At 39.9% G+C, this 17,108-nt stretch overlaps 1 protein-coding gene across 1 annotated transcript in view; it reads right to left on the bottom strand.

Annotated features, from left to right (window-relative positions):
* Positions 1–17,108, bottom strand: part of LOC115231173 (intraflagellar transport protein 122 homolog) — a gene marked incomplete at its 3' end in the record, with an annotated part of 216,417 nt that overhangs the window by 71,386 nt on the left and 127,923 nt on the right. The window contains exons 11-13 of the mRNA XM_029801251.2: positions 16,440–16,577; positions 7,834–7,998; positions 3,430–3,549 (exon numbers count right to left, since the gene is read on the bottom strand). Coding sequence (XP_029657111.1) covers positions 3,430–3,549; positions 7,834–7,998; positions 16,440–16,577 — 423 coding nt within the window. The remainder of the gene's footprint in view (positions 1–3,429; positions 3,550–7,833; positions 7,999–16,439; positions 16,578–17,108) is intronic.

Below are 17,108 nucleotides of genomic sequence, written 5' to 3'. Positions count from 1 at the left end.
AATCCTAGATTGTCCTATTGCCCCAAAGGGGGCCCCACAGGTGAGGCTAGCAAAAGGAAGCTGAAATTTCTGCCCAGCCAGACCCCATGAGACTAATTTGATATCAAGCCTACCATTGTCTTCTCAAACAGAGAAGACAAAAAAGAGGGAGAGAGAGAGGAAGAGAGAGAGAGGAAGAAAGAGAGAGAAAGACAGAGAGAAAGAGAGAGATCTAGTGAAGGTGACAGGAGTGATTACCAAGGAATAATGTCCACAGAAAAGACAGAGAATAAACAAGAGTTGTGTCTACTTTGGTTAAAAGTTATAGAAGAAAGTTAGAGACTTGAGCAGACAGCTTATCATTGCGGTTATTGTTGTCATTGTAAACATGGAGGGTGGAGGTGGAGGGTGGAAGGGTGGGGGTGGGAGGGTTGTGGTGGGAGGGTGGAGGTGGAGGAAGAGAAGAAGAAGACAATAATTTGACTGTTTGATTTATTGATTTCAAGATTACTTAAATGTCTGTGGAATCTGAAATCTTGAGTAGTGAAAGAAAATTGTGGAGAGAGAGGAGGGAGGGAGGGAGGATAGAGGGGAGGGGAGGGAGGGAGGATAGAGGGGAGGGGAGGGAGGGAGGGCAAGGGAGAGGTGGAGAGAAATGGTATGGGGGAGAGAGGTCAAAAGGAGGGGAGAGAGACGGAAAGAGAAAGAGCAGGTGGCAGAGAGGTGGAGTGATGGAAAAAGAGGGAGAGTGAAAGAATGAGAAAGAGAGAAAGCAAGAAGGATTGGAAGAGCAAGAGAGAGTGAAAATGTGAGAGAGAGAGAGAGCAATAGAGAGAACAATAGAGAGAGTAATATAGAGAGGGAGAGAGCAATAGGGAGAGACAGAGAACAATAGAGAGAGTGAGAGAACAATAGAGAAAGAGAGAGAGCAATATAGAGAGGGAGAGAGCAATAGAGAGAGACAGAGAACAATAGAGAGAGTGAGAGAACAATAGAGAAAGAGAGAGAGCAATATAGAGAGGGAGAGAGCAATAGAGAAAGAGAGAGCAATATAGAGAGGGAGAGAGCAAGAGGGAGATATAGAGAACAATAGAGAGAGACAGAGAGCAATAGAGAAAGAGAGAGAGCAATATAGAGAGGGAGAGAGCAATAGAGAGAGACAGAGAACAATAGAGAGAGTGAGAGAACAATAGAGAAAGAGAGAGAGCAATATAGAGAGGGAGAGAGCAATAGAGAAAGAGAGAGCAATATAGAGAGGGAGAGAGCAAGAGGGAGATATAGAGAACAATAGAGAGAGACAGAGAGCAATAGAGAAAGAGAGAGCAATAGAGAAAGAGGGCCAGAGCAATAGAGAGGGATAGAACAATAGAGAGAGAGGGAGATAGAAATAGAGAGAGACAGACAAACAGAGCGCAAGAGAGAGACAGACAGACAGACTGTTGCGTGTTTGTGTGTATATGTGTGTACATAAGTGTATTCATATCCGTGCTTGTGTAATCTGAGGGTGTGGCTGTGTGCATCTCAGCATGATCGTGTATCTTTGTGAAGAAATCTAGGATGGAACGGAGAATTAAACTATGACATCTTCGATGGCTATCGCTGTTCTTCTTGTTAGAGTGACATCGGTGAGTTCTGCTCGAGCGCACCTCGAGCAACTAATTAAAAGAATCAAACGAATCGTTTTGTTGTTGTTTCTAGACATCACAATCTTAACTTTATTACGAGACATGCTGTTGTAAGATTTAGGATTAAAAGCTAAGTAGTCTAGAGTCTTAAAGACAGTTCAAGATGTATTAAGAGATTTGATGCTACACTGATCGCTTCCAAGGAATATCAATAGTCTGAAAGTTCTCTGATTGGTTTGGTTTCCTTGTTTAAACATGACATGACATCATGTAAACACTTATCATTATGTGACCATTGTTTCTGATCATTATCATCATCTTTGTCATTAGCAAGTTGGATCCTCACTTGCTAGAAGTAGCAGTCAAATCGCTTTTAGATCACGCAAAGGAGGATCAAGGCTTCAATACCTTTAATCATATGTTTTCATCACTGCAACAACATAGGTGTGGCTCTGTGGTAAGAAGGCAGCGAGCGAAATGCTTAGTGGTGTTTTGGCTGCCGTTACGTTCTGAGTTCAAATTCCGCCGAGGTCGACTTTGCCTTTCATCCTTTCGGGGTCGATTAAATAAGTACCAGTTACGCACTGGAGTCGATGTAATCAACTTAATCCCTTTGTCTGTCCCCTCTGTGTTTAGCCCCTTGTGGGTAGTAAAGAAATAGGTATTTTGCCTGCCGCTACATTCTAAGTTCAAATTCTGCCAAGGTCGACTTTGCCTTTCATCCTTTCGGGGTCGATAAATTAAGTACCAGTTACGCACTGGAGTCGATGTAATCAACTTAATCCCTTTGTCTGTCCTTGTTTGTCCCCTCTGTGTTTAGCCCCTTGTGGGTAGTAAAGAAATAGGTATTTTGCCTGCCGCTACATTCTAAGTTCAAATTCTGCCAAGGTCGACTTTGCCTTTCATCCTTTCGTGGTCAATAAATTAAGTACCAGTTACGCACTGGAGTCGATGTAATCAACTTAATCCCTTTGTCTGTCCTTGTTTGTCCCCTCTGTGTTTAGCCCCTTGTGGGTAGTAAAGAAATAGGTATTTTGCCTGCCGCTACATTCTAAGTTCAAATTCTGCCAAGGTCGACTTTGCCTTTCATCCTTTCGGGGTCGATAAATTAAGTACCAGTTACGCACTGGAGTCGATGTAATCAACTTAATCCCTTTGTCTGTCCCCTCTGTGTTTAGCCCCTTGTGGGTAGTAAAGAAATAGATATTTTGCCTGCCGCTACATTCTAAGTTCAAATTCTGCCAAGGTCGACTTTGCCTTTCATCCTTTCGGGGTCGATAAATCAAGTACCAGTTACACACTGGGGTCGATGTCATCGACTTAATCCACTTGTCCGTCCTTGTTTGTCCCCTCTATGTTTAGCCCCTTGTGGTTCATAAAGAAATAAGAAAGTTGCTTCTCAATTACAAGGTTCAAGGTTCAGTCCCACTGTGTGGCACCTTGGGCAAGAGTCTCAGACCAACCAAAGCCTTGTGAATGGATTTGGTACACAGAAACTGAAAGAAGCCTATTGTGTGTGTGTGTGTGTGTGTGTGTGTATGTATGTATCATCATCATGTTTGTATGTGTGTATCTCTTTGTCCCCCATCACTGGTTGACAACCTACAGTAGTGTGTACATCCTTGTAACTTAGTGGTTTGGCAATAAAGACTGACAGAATAAGTACTAGGCTTTCAGAAAAGTATTGGGTTTGATTCATTCAAATAGAAATCCCTCAAGGCGGTGCCCCAGCATGGCCACAGTATAACAGCTGAAACAAATAAAGGAACAAAACAATACACAAAATATCAAAATTGAAAAGAAAAAAATGTGCAGAAATATTTACGTTTAACTTCTGTTGGTGAACAGGGAAGTTGCTGGCTTTGATATTTAGATAGCCATTCCCAGAGAAACATAACATATCTTCATATTCTGTGTTCCAGGCAACACTATTTGCAGCTGGTTCCTGTTCAAAGTGGGAAAAAAAAATAAAAATGGTAGTTTCAAAAGAATGCTTGAGACATTATTTTGAGATATATTACTAGGGGACTCGAAAGGATTAAAACAAAAGTCACTTATGCAGCAGTGACACAAATATACATATGTATAACATACATACATTTATATATATGTATGTGTGTGAGTGTGTAGATATATATATATATATGTATAGGCATGTATATATGTATATATATGTGTGTGTGTATACATATATATATATATACACAAAAATAAGTATATATATATGTATATATATATATAGGTATGTATATATGTATATATGTATGTGTGTATACATGTATATATACACAAAAATAAGTATACATATATATTATATACACAAAAATAAGTATACATATATATATATATATACATATATATATATATGTATGTGTGTATGTTTGTATGCATGTATGTATTATTGTATATGTATATATGTGTGTGTGTATACATATGTATATATACAAAAATATGTGTATATATATATATCATGATGATGATGATGATATATATATATATATTTATATATGTATATATACACATATATGTATATACATATCCACATATATATATGCATGTATGTGTGTACACACACACAGACACACACACACACACACACACACCACACACACACACACACATGTACACATCATATACGTTGACATTAAAAAAAAGCGACTCACATTCAAGTCAACTGTGAAAGATTTCTCTCTCAAAATATTTACTTCCATATCGTCCTAGCCATTTCAGATGTCATAAATTTTATTCTTCCCCAAAATGAGGTTTTTACACAGAAAACATGACAGATATGTATTTTCTTTGCAACACTTCATAAATTATATTTTATCTTTTTCTGAAAGACATTTCGTAAAATAATGTTTATTCCAGCTAATGGCTTCCAGCATAGTTCATGCAACCACCTAAGGAAGAATTCCCTAGGATAAGGCAGCACATTGTTCCAAATATTACATTTCATTCAGATTTGGTCTTATGCTCAACGAGATATTTTCCTATTTCCAAATTTCAAAGTTCAAATTCTATATGCGGTGTCAAACATGGTCCATTGTTTCAGCAATTTATTCTGTTTATTGTTTCAGATATTCTCTTATACAGCAACATATACAATAATAATCTTGAATAATCTTGTAAATGGAAGGCAGCGAACTGGCAGAATCGTTAGCATGCTGGGCGAAATGCGTAGCCATATTTCGTCTGCCATTACGTTCTCAGTTCAAATTTCGTCGAGGTCGACTTTGCCTTTCATCCTTTTCGGGTCGATTAAATAAGTACCAGTTACGCACTGGGGTCAATATAATCGACTTAATCCATTTGTCTGTCCTTGTTTGTCCTGTCTGTGTTTAGACTCTTGTGGGTTGTAAAGAAATAGGTATTTCGTCTGTCTTTATGTTCTGAGTTCAAATTCCGTCAAGGTCAACTTTGCCTTTCATCTTTTCGGGGTCGATTAAATACGTACCAGTTACAAACTGGGGTCGATATAATCGACTTAATCCCTTTGTCTGTCGTTGTTTGTCCCTTCTGTGTGTAGCCCCTTGTGGGCAGTAAGAGAAATAAGAAACATTAGCACAGTGGGCAAAATGCTTAGCAGTATTTCCTCTGTCTTTACGTTCTGAGTTCAAATTCCGCCAAGGTTGACTTTGCCTTTCATCCTTTCAGGGACAATAAATTAAGTACCAGTTGCGTACCAATACCAATACCTCCTCTTTAGCTCATGCCACCCAAAACACACCAAGATAAATATCCCTTTCAACTTAGCTAAAAGGATTTGCACCATTGTCTCGAATCCAAAAACTCGAGAAATACACCTTCAAGACCTCAAAAAAAAACACTATTACAACGCCAATATCCCTCCGCACTAATAGACCATGGAATAAAACATGCCAAAGAACTAGACAATAATACACTGAAACCCACCCAACACAGTAACACACCCAACCTCAAAATACTTCCATACATTTCCACCCACAACCCCAAAAACATCGAAGCATACACCACAATCATACAAAACCTCCCCTTACTGTCCACAGACCCAAAAATGAATAATATTATCAATACACTTAAAATCCTTAAATGCAAAAGGCAACATAAATCTTTGAAAAAACTCTTAACAAATGCCAAACTTCACACACCACATCCACCCCCATCAGTTAAAAAATGTGCACACCCTAACTGTGGTACCTGCCCCTTCCTACTTGAAGGCTCTGAATTTACTTTCAAACAAGGAACAAAGTTTAAAATCAAGACCAACTTCTCCTGTTCCTTCGAGAACCTCATCTACATTCTCACATGCCCCGGCTGCCAACACAATTATGTTGGACAAACGAGCCTTCCTTTACACAAAAGAGTAACAGTCCATAAAGAACAGATGAATATCCCACAATACCGTCAAATTCTACTCCGTAGCCACATAGACACTTGCACTAAAGATAAAAATCCCAAATTTCACATATTCCTTTTCTACTAATGTAAAGACAGAATCTCTACACAAGAAATAATCAACAAGGAGAAGCTTTTTATTGAAAAATTCCAAATGCGTCTTAATATCCAAACTCCACGGTGACCATACTCCTTTTTTTAGCATCCTATCTCACAAAAAATTGATATAAGCATCCTGTTTGACAAAAAATCCATGATTCCAATGAAGGAGCATAAAATCCACAGAATTGTATCCCCTTACTCACAGGAACTGGATAACTCCTACCCTATTTCCAGTTTAGACACACAATCACCTCACTCATTCAAAATATACACTACACTTAACCACATGCATCCTAATCCTCCAAAGAAGTTTTTCCAAGGACTATTATTGAACTCTAAAAGCATAAAGACTCTACAATGTATTGCTATACTTATTTATTAATTTTTCTATATATGTATTATTACCTTTTGAAAAAACATTGTAAATTTCTTTTTCCACTTCCTCAATTTACAAAAAAATTTTTGTCCCTTCCAAATCTTAAAAATTTGCCTTGCAATGTAGGCCGTTTTGATTTATTATTTTTTCTTTTTTGATTTTTCATACGCCTATTTTTATTAAAATTTACTTTCAATTTAGCATTCTGCCTTATTATAATTTTTCCTCTCCTACATATATATATATATATATATATACATACACACATATATATATATATGTATATATATGTTAACATCAATGGAAATTGCGGCTGTGATACCAGTGCCAGTGACAAGTAAGCGAACCATCCGATTGTGGCCGTTGCCAGCGCTGCCCCGACTGGCCTCCGTACCGGTGGCATGTAAAAAGCACCATCCATTCGTGGCCGTTGCCAGCGCCTCCCCGACTGGCCTCCGTGCCAGTGGCATGTAAAAGCACCATCCGTTCGTGTCCATTGCCAGCCTTGCCTGGACCCCGTGCCGGTGGCACATAAAAGCACCATCCGTTCGTGGCCGTTGCCAGTCTCGCCTGGCCCCCGTGCCAGTGGCACGTAAAAGCACCATCTGTTTGTGGCCGTTTTCCAGCACCGTCTGGCACCTGTGCGGGTGGCACGTAAAAAGCACCCACTACACTCGCGGAGTGGTTGGCGTTAGGAAGGGCATCTAGCCGTAGAAACACTGCCAGATCAGACTGGGCTTGATGCAGCCTTCTGGCTTCACAGACCCCAGTTGAACCGTCCAACCCATGCTAGCATGGAAAACGGATGCTAAATGATGATGATGATGATGATGATGCATACATACATATATACAGGCTTCTTTCAGTTTCCTTCTACTAAATCCACTCACAAGGCTTTGGTTGGCCTGAGGCTATAGTAGAAGACAGTTGCCCAAGGTACCATGCAGTGGGACTGAACCCAGAACCACGTGGTTGGTAAGCAAGCTACTTACCACACAGCCACTCCAATTTGTGACCATCAGAAGTCCATGCACAGCCTCATTACAGAAACAGCTATGGCAGATTAACCTTTTGTTCTAATCCAAAACTATTGCAATAACTGTTTTACTCGGATTATCAAACAAATTTACTTGTGAGCTGGTGTTTGTGTTGTTCATTCCAAATATTCATTTCATGCCCAAAGGTAACAGACTTCAACATCAGAAGAATGAAACAGCAGTGAAAAAGAAAGAAGAGAGAAAATAGAACAATTAATCCCATAAGGGTTTAATGGCAGGAATGTTGCTTCGTTTATGCTTTTGTCTTTCCAATATTGGTAAACGTTAAGCAAAACATTACCTGTCCATTATGCTTTGGAAACATTTCAATATTGCCCACCTGGAATAAGAGTTCTTTGTTATTCAGATCATACACCAAACATGTGTTCTGTTCATCAATTGCTGCCAATTTGGTCCGACTGGCACTCAGATCAACGCAACGGATTCCGACAGATAACTTCAACAGCAATATTGGAAACGGGTTATTCACAAATATCTTCATAATCTGCAAAAAAAAAATAAAACAGGAAAAAAAAAGTGGGAGGTGGAATTGATAAACGATTCAAGTTGTTTTCATCCGATTGGTCTAAATAAGTAAGAAATAAACATAACACAGTTCATATTTAAGAGATGAGGAATTATGTACATTATTTACATTTGACGGATATTTGTCCTCATCTTGCTTGTTGTTAACACAACGTTTTGGCTGATATACCCTCCAGCTTTCATCAGGTGTCTTGATGAAATTTTTAACCTGGGTTCTCATGACTAAGGTATTTTTCAATGTTATTATTATTATTATTATCATTATTATTATTATTATTATTATCATAATTCAGGTCACTGCCTGAAATTGAACTCAGAATCTTGGGGTTAGTTGCCCGCACTCTTAACATCAAAACAAACAAACAAAAAAGTACCTTTGAAACTACAAGACAATGTCGTTTTGCAAACAGAGTGTTCATTACGTAAAATAGCAATAATGCTATTTCGAACATGGGTTTTCATTCCTAACAATATTTTTCAATGTTATTATTATTATTTATCATTATTATTATTATTATTATTATTATTATTATTATTATTATTATTATTGTTATTATCATTATTATTATTCAGGTCACAGCCTGCAATCGGACTCGGAATCTTGGGGTTAGTAGCCCGTGCTCTTAACCACTACACCAAATACCTTAGGAATGAGAACCCAGTTTCGAAATTTCCCCAAGACACCTGAAGAAGGCTGGAGGGTATATCAGCCGAAACGTTGTGTCAACAACAAACAAGATGAGGACAAATATCCGTCAAATACAAATAACATAAATAATATGAATAATATAAACACATCAGTTGTGCTGAAAATATTCAAGTTAGAATTTTGAATATCGTTCAGAAGTAAACACAAATATATTAACTGAAATTAAATTACTTAATTACATGAAGGAAAAAATGAAAATTTTCATTAAGTTGTTTTTTTAAAGTTAATTTAATGTGTTTGTACTATTTTCAAAGATGAACCTCATAAATGTTAAACGAGATGTTTTTCAACAGTATAAGTACAGCATAGGTGTATATCTCTACCATACGTTCATCAAAGTACAGTGAGTACACTTTACACGAAATTTACATTAAATATAATTATTTTTTTTTGTCAAGTGCAGACATGGCTGCACCAAAAGACAGGCACAGCCGTGTGGGTAAGAAGTTTGCATCACAATGACATGGTCTCAGGTTCAGTCCCACTGTGCGGTACTTTAACCCGTTTGTTACCAACCCGGCTGAAACCAGCCCTGGCTCTGAGTATAAATGTCTTGTTTACATAAATTTTTAATTAAAATTTTCCATCAAACCTTAGTCACAATTTATGTTCCTAACACCAGCTTAATGATAATTAAGTTATTTTATTAAATTCCTTGTTACATTTAGAATTAATTGAAAGGAACACAGAACATCTCAAAATAAATATGATAATGAAAGGGTTAAAGTCACAATGATATTTTAAACCCTTTTGTTACCAGCCTGGCTGAAACCGGCCCTGGCTTTGAGTAAAAATGTCTTGTTTACATAAATTTTTAATTAAAATCTTCCACCAAACCTTAGTCACAATTTATGTTCCTAACACTAACTGAATGATAACTAAGTTATTTTGCTAAATTCTTTGTTATATTTAAAGTAATTGAAAGAAACACAGAGCATCTCAAAATAAATATAGTAATGAAAGGGTTAAGCAACAGTCTTCTGCTAGTCCTGAGCTGACCAAAGCCTTGAGAGGGGATTTGATAGAGAGAAAGTGAAAGTAGACCATTGTGATCATCATCATCATTTAATGTCTGTTTTACATGCTGGCATGGCACGGCCTGGACAGTTTGACAGGAGCTGCCATGGGTGGGGTTTGCACCATGTCCCATTGTCTGAACTGGAATGGTTTCTATGGCTAGGTGCCCTTCCTAATGTCAAACACTCTACAGAGTGTACTGGATGCTTTTCATGTGGCACCATCATGAGTAATTTTTACATGGCACTGGTGATGGCGCCATGTATGAATATATATAAAAACTAGCAGTATCGCCCGGCGCTGCTCAGGTTTGTTTCGACCCTTTAGAATTGGAATTTTTGAAAAGTAAAAATTTTGCATTATGTAGCTGTTATTCTCTTTAAGTGAACATTTTTCTGGTTGAAATACACCGAAAAATGGCGACACAGCAGTAAAAAAATCGTAAAAAATAGGGATTTTCATAGAAAAAAAGCACCTTTTTGATGTAAATAATTTTTGGTGTTAACATGGTCCGATTTGAATTTTTTCTTCTACGGAAGAAAGAGCAAGCCTTCTTCTATCATACTTTCAATTTTGGTGAGCTTGTGCTGTAGGGTCTCAGAGGAGATAGTGTTAGTTGAAGGCTACCAAACCTGTCACACACAGACAACTTCAGCTTTATATATAGAGAGATTTAAGCAAGTGTGTGTGTGTGTTTGTGTGTGTGTGTGTGTGTGTATGTGTGCTTCTGTCTCCTTGTTTTCACATCACATGAGATTAATAAACGAGTGTGACTGTCATAGAAGCAGTGTTATTTGTTTCCAGTCTTCCTTGAAACCATGCCTGACCATGGGGAAATATTACCTTTCTTGTGAAGAAGGGCATCCAGCCGTACAAAAGCCTGCTTCAGTAAGCTCTGTTCAATGCAGGCAAGTATGGAAAAGTGGATGTTAAAAGAAAGATCATGAAGATGATGATGATGATGGTGGTGGTGAAGATGATAGTGGTGGTGGTGGTGGTGGTGAAAATGATGATGGTGGTGGTGATGGTATTGTAGATGACGATGACGATGGTGGTGGAGGTGAAGATGATGAAGATGATGATGACGGTGGTGGTGGTGGTGGAGATGACGATGATGGTGGTGAAGATGATGATGACGATGGTGGTGGTGGTGGTGGTGGTGGTGATGGTGTTGATGGTGGTGGTGGTGGCGAAGCTGCTGATGATGATGATGGTGGTGGAGGTGAAGATGAGGATATTAGTGGTAGTGGTGGTGGTGGTGATGGTGGTGGTGGTGGTGGTGGTGAAGATGACAATGATGATGGTGGTGTTGGTGGTGGTGAAGATGATGATGATGATGATGATGATTATGTTAGTGGTAGTGGTGGTGATGGAGATGGTGGTGGTGGTGAAGATGACAATGATGATGGTGGTGTTGGTGCTGGTGAAGATGATGATGATGATGATGGTGGTGGAGGTGAAGATGAGGATATTAGTGGTAGTGGTGGTGGTGGTGATGGTGATGGTGGTGGTGGTGGTGATGGTGGTGGTGGTGGTGGTGGTGAAGATGACAATGATGATGGTGGTGTTGGTGCTGGTGAAGATGATGATGATGATGATGGTGGTGGAGGTGAAGATGAGGATATTAGTGGTAGTGGTGGTGGTGGTGATGGTGATGGTGGTGGTGGTGGTGATGGTGTGGTGGTGGTGGTGGTGGTGAAGATGACAATGATGATGGAGATGTTGGTGCTGGTGAAGATGATGATGATGATGATGGTGGTGGTGATGGAGATGGTGGTGGTGGTGGTGATGGTGGTGGTGGTGGTGGTGGTGGTGGTGATGAAGATGACGATGATGATGACAGTTTTTTGAAACTGAATTAGCATCAGTCTTTGATAAAGCAATAAATAAAAGCCACTGAAGAGAGTAGATGCAAAGCTATGACCTGCTGCAATTTGACGCAGAAGCAGTCAAGTACTTAACTTAAATTAAAGTCAGTTCTGCTGGGAATAATTTTATGGCTATAAACATTCATGGAATCTGCAGCTTAAATAACCATTTTTTTTTTCAATGACAATGAGAATCTTAGGTAGGAGAGTTACCCAATGAAATATGGTAAGTGAAGAGAATTTGATGTAATACTATTCCTTGCACAAATGCAATTGCTAAATGTTCTATGATACACCATTGTTCACTGTGGCCTATGCCAGTGCAGCATAACCAACCCGTCTAAGAGTACCCTTCAATCACTGGGCAATAAATTGTGCTTGCAAAGGCCTGTTGAGGCAAGTGGAATTGTTGTTGTGGAAGATGACAGTACCCACTGATTGGCATTCATGCTGGTGGCATGTAAAAAGCACCATTCAAGTGTGGTCAATGCCAGCACTGGGCTGACTGGTCCCGTGCCTGTGGCATGTAAAAAAGCACCATTCGAGCTTGGTCATTGCCTGACTGGCTCCTGTGCCAGTGGCATTTAAAAAGCACCATTCAAGAGTGATCATTGCCAGTGCCGCCTGACTGGCTCCCGTGCCAGTGGCACTTAACAAGCACCATTCGAGCACAGTCATTGCCAGTGCCGCCTGACTGGCCTTCGTGCAGGTGGCAGATAAAAAGCACCCACTACACTCTCAGGGTGGTTGGCATTAGGAAGGGCATCCAGCTGTAGAAACTTTGCCAGTTTGGATTGGAGCCTGGTATAGCCTTCTGGCTTGCCAGCCCTCAGTCAAACCTTCCAACCCATGCCAGCATGGAAAGCAGACGTTAAACGATGACAACAATGACGACGATATTACAAGCTAACTCAATTGTGACACCAATGACTGTGTAATACAAATGTCCTATTTTAAAGTGACCTCAAAGTAAGACACTCTTAAGAGAGCTGACCAGCAAAAGATCTTCAGAGAAAAACCCTCCTCAGGCAAGTCTTTCGACCTTTAATTTCTTACACTCCAAAGAGGCCAGGGTGTCTCCAGGGTATGATTTCTGGGTGCCTTTCTGATGATACATTTTAGCCGGATATCAGAGACTTGTGTGTTTAAAATGCTTGGTGATTTCATCTAGTCGTAACTCCTCTTCTCTGACTCAGTTTTCAAATTTATACTTAGAGAAGAAATAATGTTGGTCGTCATGGTAATTTCTTTTCCAAACAACAGCTTAATAATGACAAAGTCATTTTACAAAATTCTTTTTAAAAAATCATTTTCCAAATTGAATTAAGCATTGGTAATGTTTTGCAAACCCATGTATGCAGATGCGTGAAGGTGCATGGCTCAGTGGTTAGAACGTCGGGCTCACAATCATGAGGTAGTGAGTTCAATTCCCAGACCAGGCTATGTGTTCTTTTCTTGAGCAAGAACTTTATTTCACGTTGCTCCAGTTCATTCAGATGCAGACATGAGTTGCAACATCACTGATGCCAAGGTGTATCAGCCTTTGCCTTTCCCTTGGATAACACTGGTGGCATGGAGAGGAGAGGCAGGTATGCATGGGCGACTGCTGGTCTTCCATAAGCAACCTTGCCCAGACTTGTCCCTCGGAGGGGAACTTTCTGGCTACAGTGGTGATGAGATGCCGGGGCATACCCTCAATTTACAAGAAGGTGAACGGTTACTGAACTGTCAATAGCGAACAGTCAATAACAGTTACTGAATTAAGCCATTGAAGCAGTCAAACATAGATATATCTGGACTTAGTTAATGATTCCAAGAAAATTGATCGAAGGGTAAAATGTCACAGGCCACGTGATCTTTGTATAGCTGTATGACTTTTTAATAGACAGAGGCCAAGTAGGTGAAGCACACAGTCCTCTTTCATAAATGTCAACGATTCTGAGTAGAACTATTTAGTATACTGCTACAGTTTGTAATGGCTCTCTCAGACATTTCCTCATATTTTTACAGTAGCATTTCTCAGTAGCCATGTTGTTGTTATCGAAATATCAAAAGAAGAAAACTGAGAATGCTAATGATGTCAAAAATCTTTATAGAAATACATCAAGAATTCCTGGCTGCCGTTTCTTTTTGTGTCGTTTCTTTCGCTGGTTTCGATTACTGAACTGTGGCCATGCTAAGGCAACGCTGTGAAGGTGTGACCTTTAGTTGGACAATCAAGTTGGGGACTTGTTATTTCAAGTCTCGTACTTATTTCATCAGTCTCTTTAGCCAGAGTGCTAAGTTACAAATCAACACCTGTCAGGACAAACGCACAGACAGACACACACATCATCATCATCATCATCATCACCATCATCATCATCATCATCATCCTCATCGTCATCACTGTCACCATCATTATCATCATCGTCGTCACCATCACCATCATCATCATCACCATCACCATCATCACCATCACCATCACCATCATCATCATCATCGTTGTCGTTGTCGTTGTCGTTGTCGTCATCATTGTTGTCATCATCATCATTTATCTTTTTCCATGCTGGACAGGTTCACAGGTGCTGGCAATGCCAGAAGCGGTGGGGCTGCACCAGGTTCCATTATCTGTTATGGTAGGGTTTCTACAGCTTGATGCCCTTCCTAATCAATAGTGCATTTTACATGGTACCAGCACTAGTGCTTCTTAAGTGGAACCAGCATCAATTCAGGTGGTGAGCTTCCACACAGTTTCCATTTACCAGATTCACTCACAGAGCATTGGTCAATCTGGCGCTATAGTAGAGGACATTTATCCAAGGTGCTATGCCAAGGGATTGAACTTGAAACAACATGGTTGCAAAGTGAGCTCCTTAAACACATGCCATGTCCATGCATGGTATTTTCTTTTCTTTTACATATTTTCTTTTCTTAATAAATTCCATGGCAACAAAGACAATGACCTTTACTTAGATTCACAGCAATATTTTAGTTTCGCTGAAAATTTGTATTTTGGTGCTCCAACATATAAATTGCTATCTTGTAGGTGCAGGTGTGATGGAGGAGGAGGAGGAGGATCACAATGTTGAATGCTTTCCAAAACTCCTTTAGCGTTCGGCCTGCTTCCCCATCAGTAGTGTGGTGAGCTGAAGATCCTTTAAATGTTCCAAGAAGATTTGGGTCCCCTGGTGGCAAAAGTAACATTGCATTTGGCAGCACAAACATTAACCTAACAGTCAGAAGTTGCAGAAGTCATGGCTGGCATGGGACATGGCTTTATTTAGATAATAAATAGCACGATATAGACTATGTTAGTCTTCACAATATTTTTAACTTCGCTACTAAACTGATGCAAACCTCCATCTTCAAACAGTGATACAGTGACCCGAGTACTCTTTCTTTAATATAGAAATGGCAATGACTGAGTCCACTTGGCATTATGCAATGCTTGAGAAGACCCATCAAGCCAAATGAAACCACAGCCATGGCAGATACTGGTGTCATGCAAATGGCACTCAGGCTGGTGGCATGTAAAAGCACCTATTACACTCTTGGAGTGGTTGGCATTAAGAAGGGCATCCAGCCATAGAAACCATGCCAAATCAGACAGGAGTCTGGTGCAACCAACCAGCTTACCAGCCCCACTCACACTGTCCAGCCCGTGCAGAACTTAAATTATGATGATGATGATGATGATGATGAGCAATAACAACACCTAGGGTTTACCTCATTAGCTATGGCACTGAGTATTGCAATAACATAAGACTGGAATTTCATACAATGTATGATGTTTCATGAACATAGAATGAAAATTTAAATGCACATGAAATCACCATCATTATCTTCATCATTTAACGTCCGCTTTCCATGCTGGCATGGGTTGGACGGTTTGACTCAGGACTGGTGAGCCAGAGGCTGCACCAGGCTCAATCTGATCTGGCAAAGTTTCTACAGCAGGATGCTCTTCTTAACGCCAACCACTCTGAGATTGTAGTGGGTGCATTTACGTGACACTGGCACAAGGGCCAGTCAGGCAGTCCAGGCAATGATCACACTCAAAATGTGTTTTTTACATGCTACCTGCATAGGAACCAGTCTGGCAGCACTGGCAATGACCACCCTCGAATGTTGTTTTTCACATGCCACCGGCAAAAAAAAAAAAAAGAAGAAATATAATTAACCAATTGGCAGTTAAACCAACCATATCCAGCACAAATATTTTATATCCACACAGGCCATATCTGGCCTCTCACACCTTCTACAAATAAACAGCCACACCATCTAAATCCCAATGCTACAAGATATTCTTTTATTTGTTTCAGTCATTTAACTGTGGCCATGCTGGAGCACTGCTTTTAGTCAAACAAATCGACCCCAGGACTTATTCTTTTTGTAAGTCTTATTCTATCAGTGTCTTTTGCCAAACTGCTAATTCACGGGGACACAAACACACCAACATCGGTTGTCAAGCAATGGTGGAGGGACAAACACAGACACACAAATACATACATACACACACACACTCACACACACATACATGACAGGCCTCTTTCAATTTTCATCTACCAAATCCACAAATCCACTCACAAGGCTTTGGTCGGCCCGAAGCTATAGAAGACACTTGCCCAAGATGCCACAAAGCGAGACTGAACCCAGAACCATGTGGTTGGAAAGCAGACTTCTTACCACACAACCATTCAATTACTTCAAAACAACATGAATAAATTAGCATAACATTTGACTGAGTAATCTGAACGCTAAAGGATGAAAGAAGAAATAATCCAGAAGAAAAGGTGAAAATGAAGAAAATATGGCCATAGTTACCTGACCAGCTCTTAATCCAACCAGCAAGCCTTCTTGACCAATGGCACCACCAATCACCTTGATATATCGCATCTGACTTTCCAAATCCCATTCGCGTACTTTGACCCCTTGCAATGTTAAACACTGCAAACGTTTGTCCTGAATAATAAAACAATATCTTTAATCAATAAAGCTATTAAAATTGTAATAGGTTTCATTATTGTAAGAATGACATTCAAAACTGCACATCAAAACAAAAGAAGGAGAGAAAATGGTTGATATATATACAATTTGTGACCATATTTGAAAATACCTGGTACATTCTAAAGTGGTTGCCATTTGGAAGGGCATCCGTCCATAGAAACCTTGTCAAAACAGGCAACTGGAGCCTAAAACAGCTCTCCAGCTTGCCAGTTCCTATCAAACTGTCCAGACATGCCACATGGGAAAAAAGACTTTAAATGATGATGATGATGATGATGGTGGTGGTGGTGGTGGTGGTGGTGGTGGTGGTGGTGGTGGTGGTGATGATGATGATGATGAGGCGAGCTGGCAGAACCGTTAGCACACCGGGTGAAATGTGTAGCCGTATTTCGTCTGCCGTTACGTTCTGAGTTCAAAATCCACCGAGGTCGACTTTGCCTTTCATCCTTTCAGGCTCGATAAATTAAGTACCAGGTACGCACTGGG

This window comes from Octopus sinensis, unplaced genomic scaffold (assembly GCF_006345805.1).
Source record: "Octopus sinensis unplaced genomic scaffold, ASM634580v1 Contig17682_ERROPOS258513, whole genome shotgun sequence".
In the NCBI taxonomy this organism is placed as follows: domain Eukaryota; kingdom Metazoa; phylum Mollusca; class Cephalopoda; order Octopoda; family Octopodidae; genus Octopus; species Octopus sinensis.
Note: the sequence above shows the minus strand (reverse complement) of the source record. Positions and strands in the feature narration are given on the sequence as shown.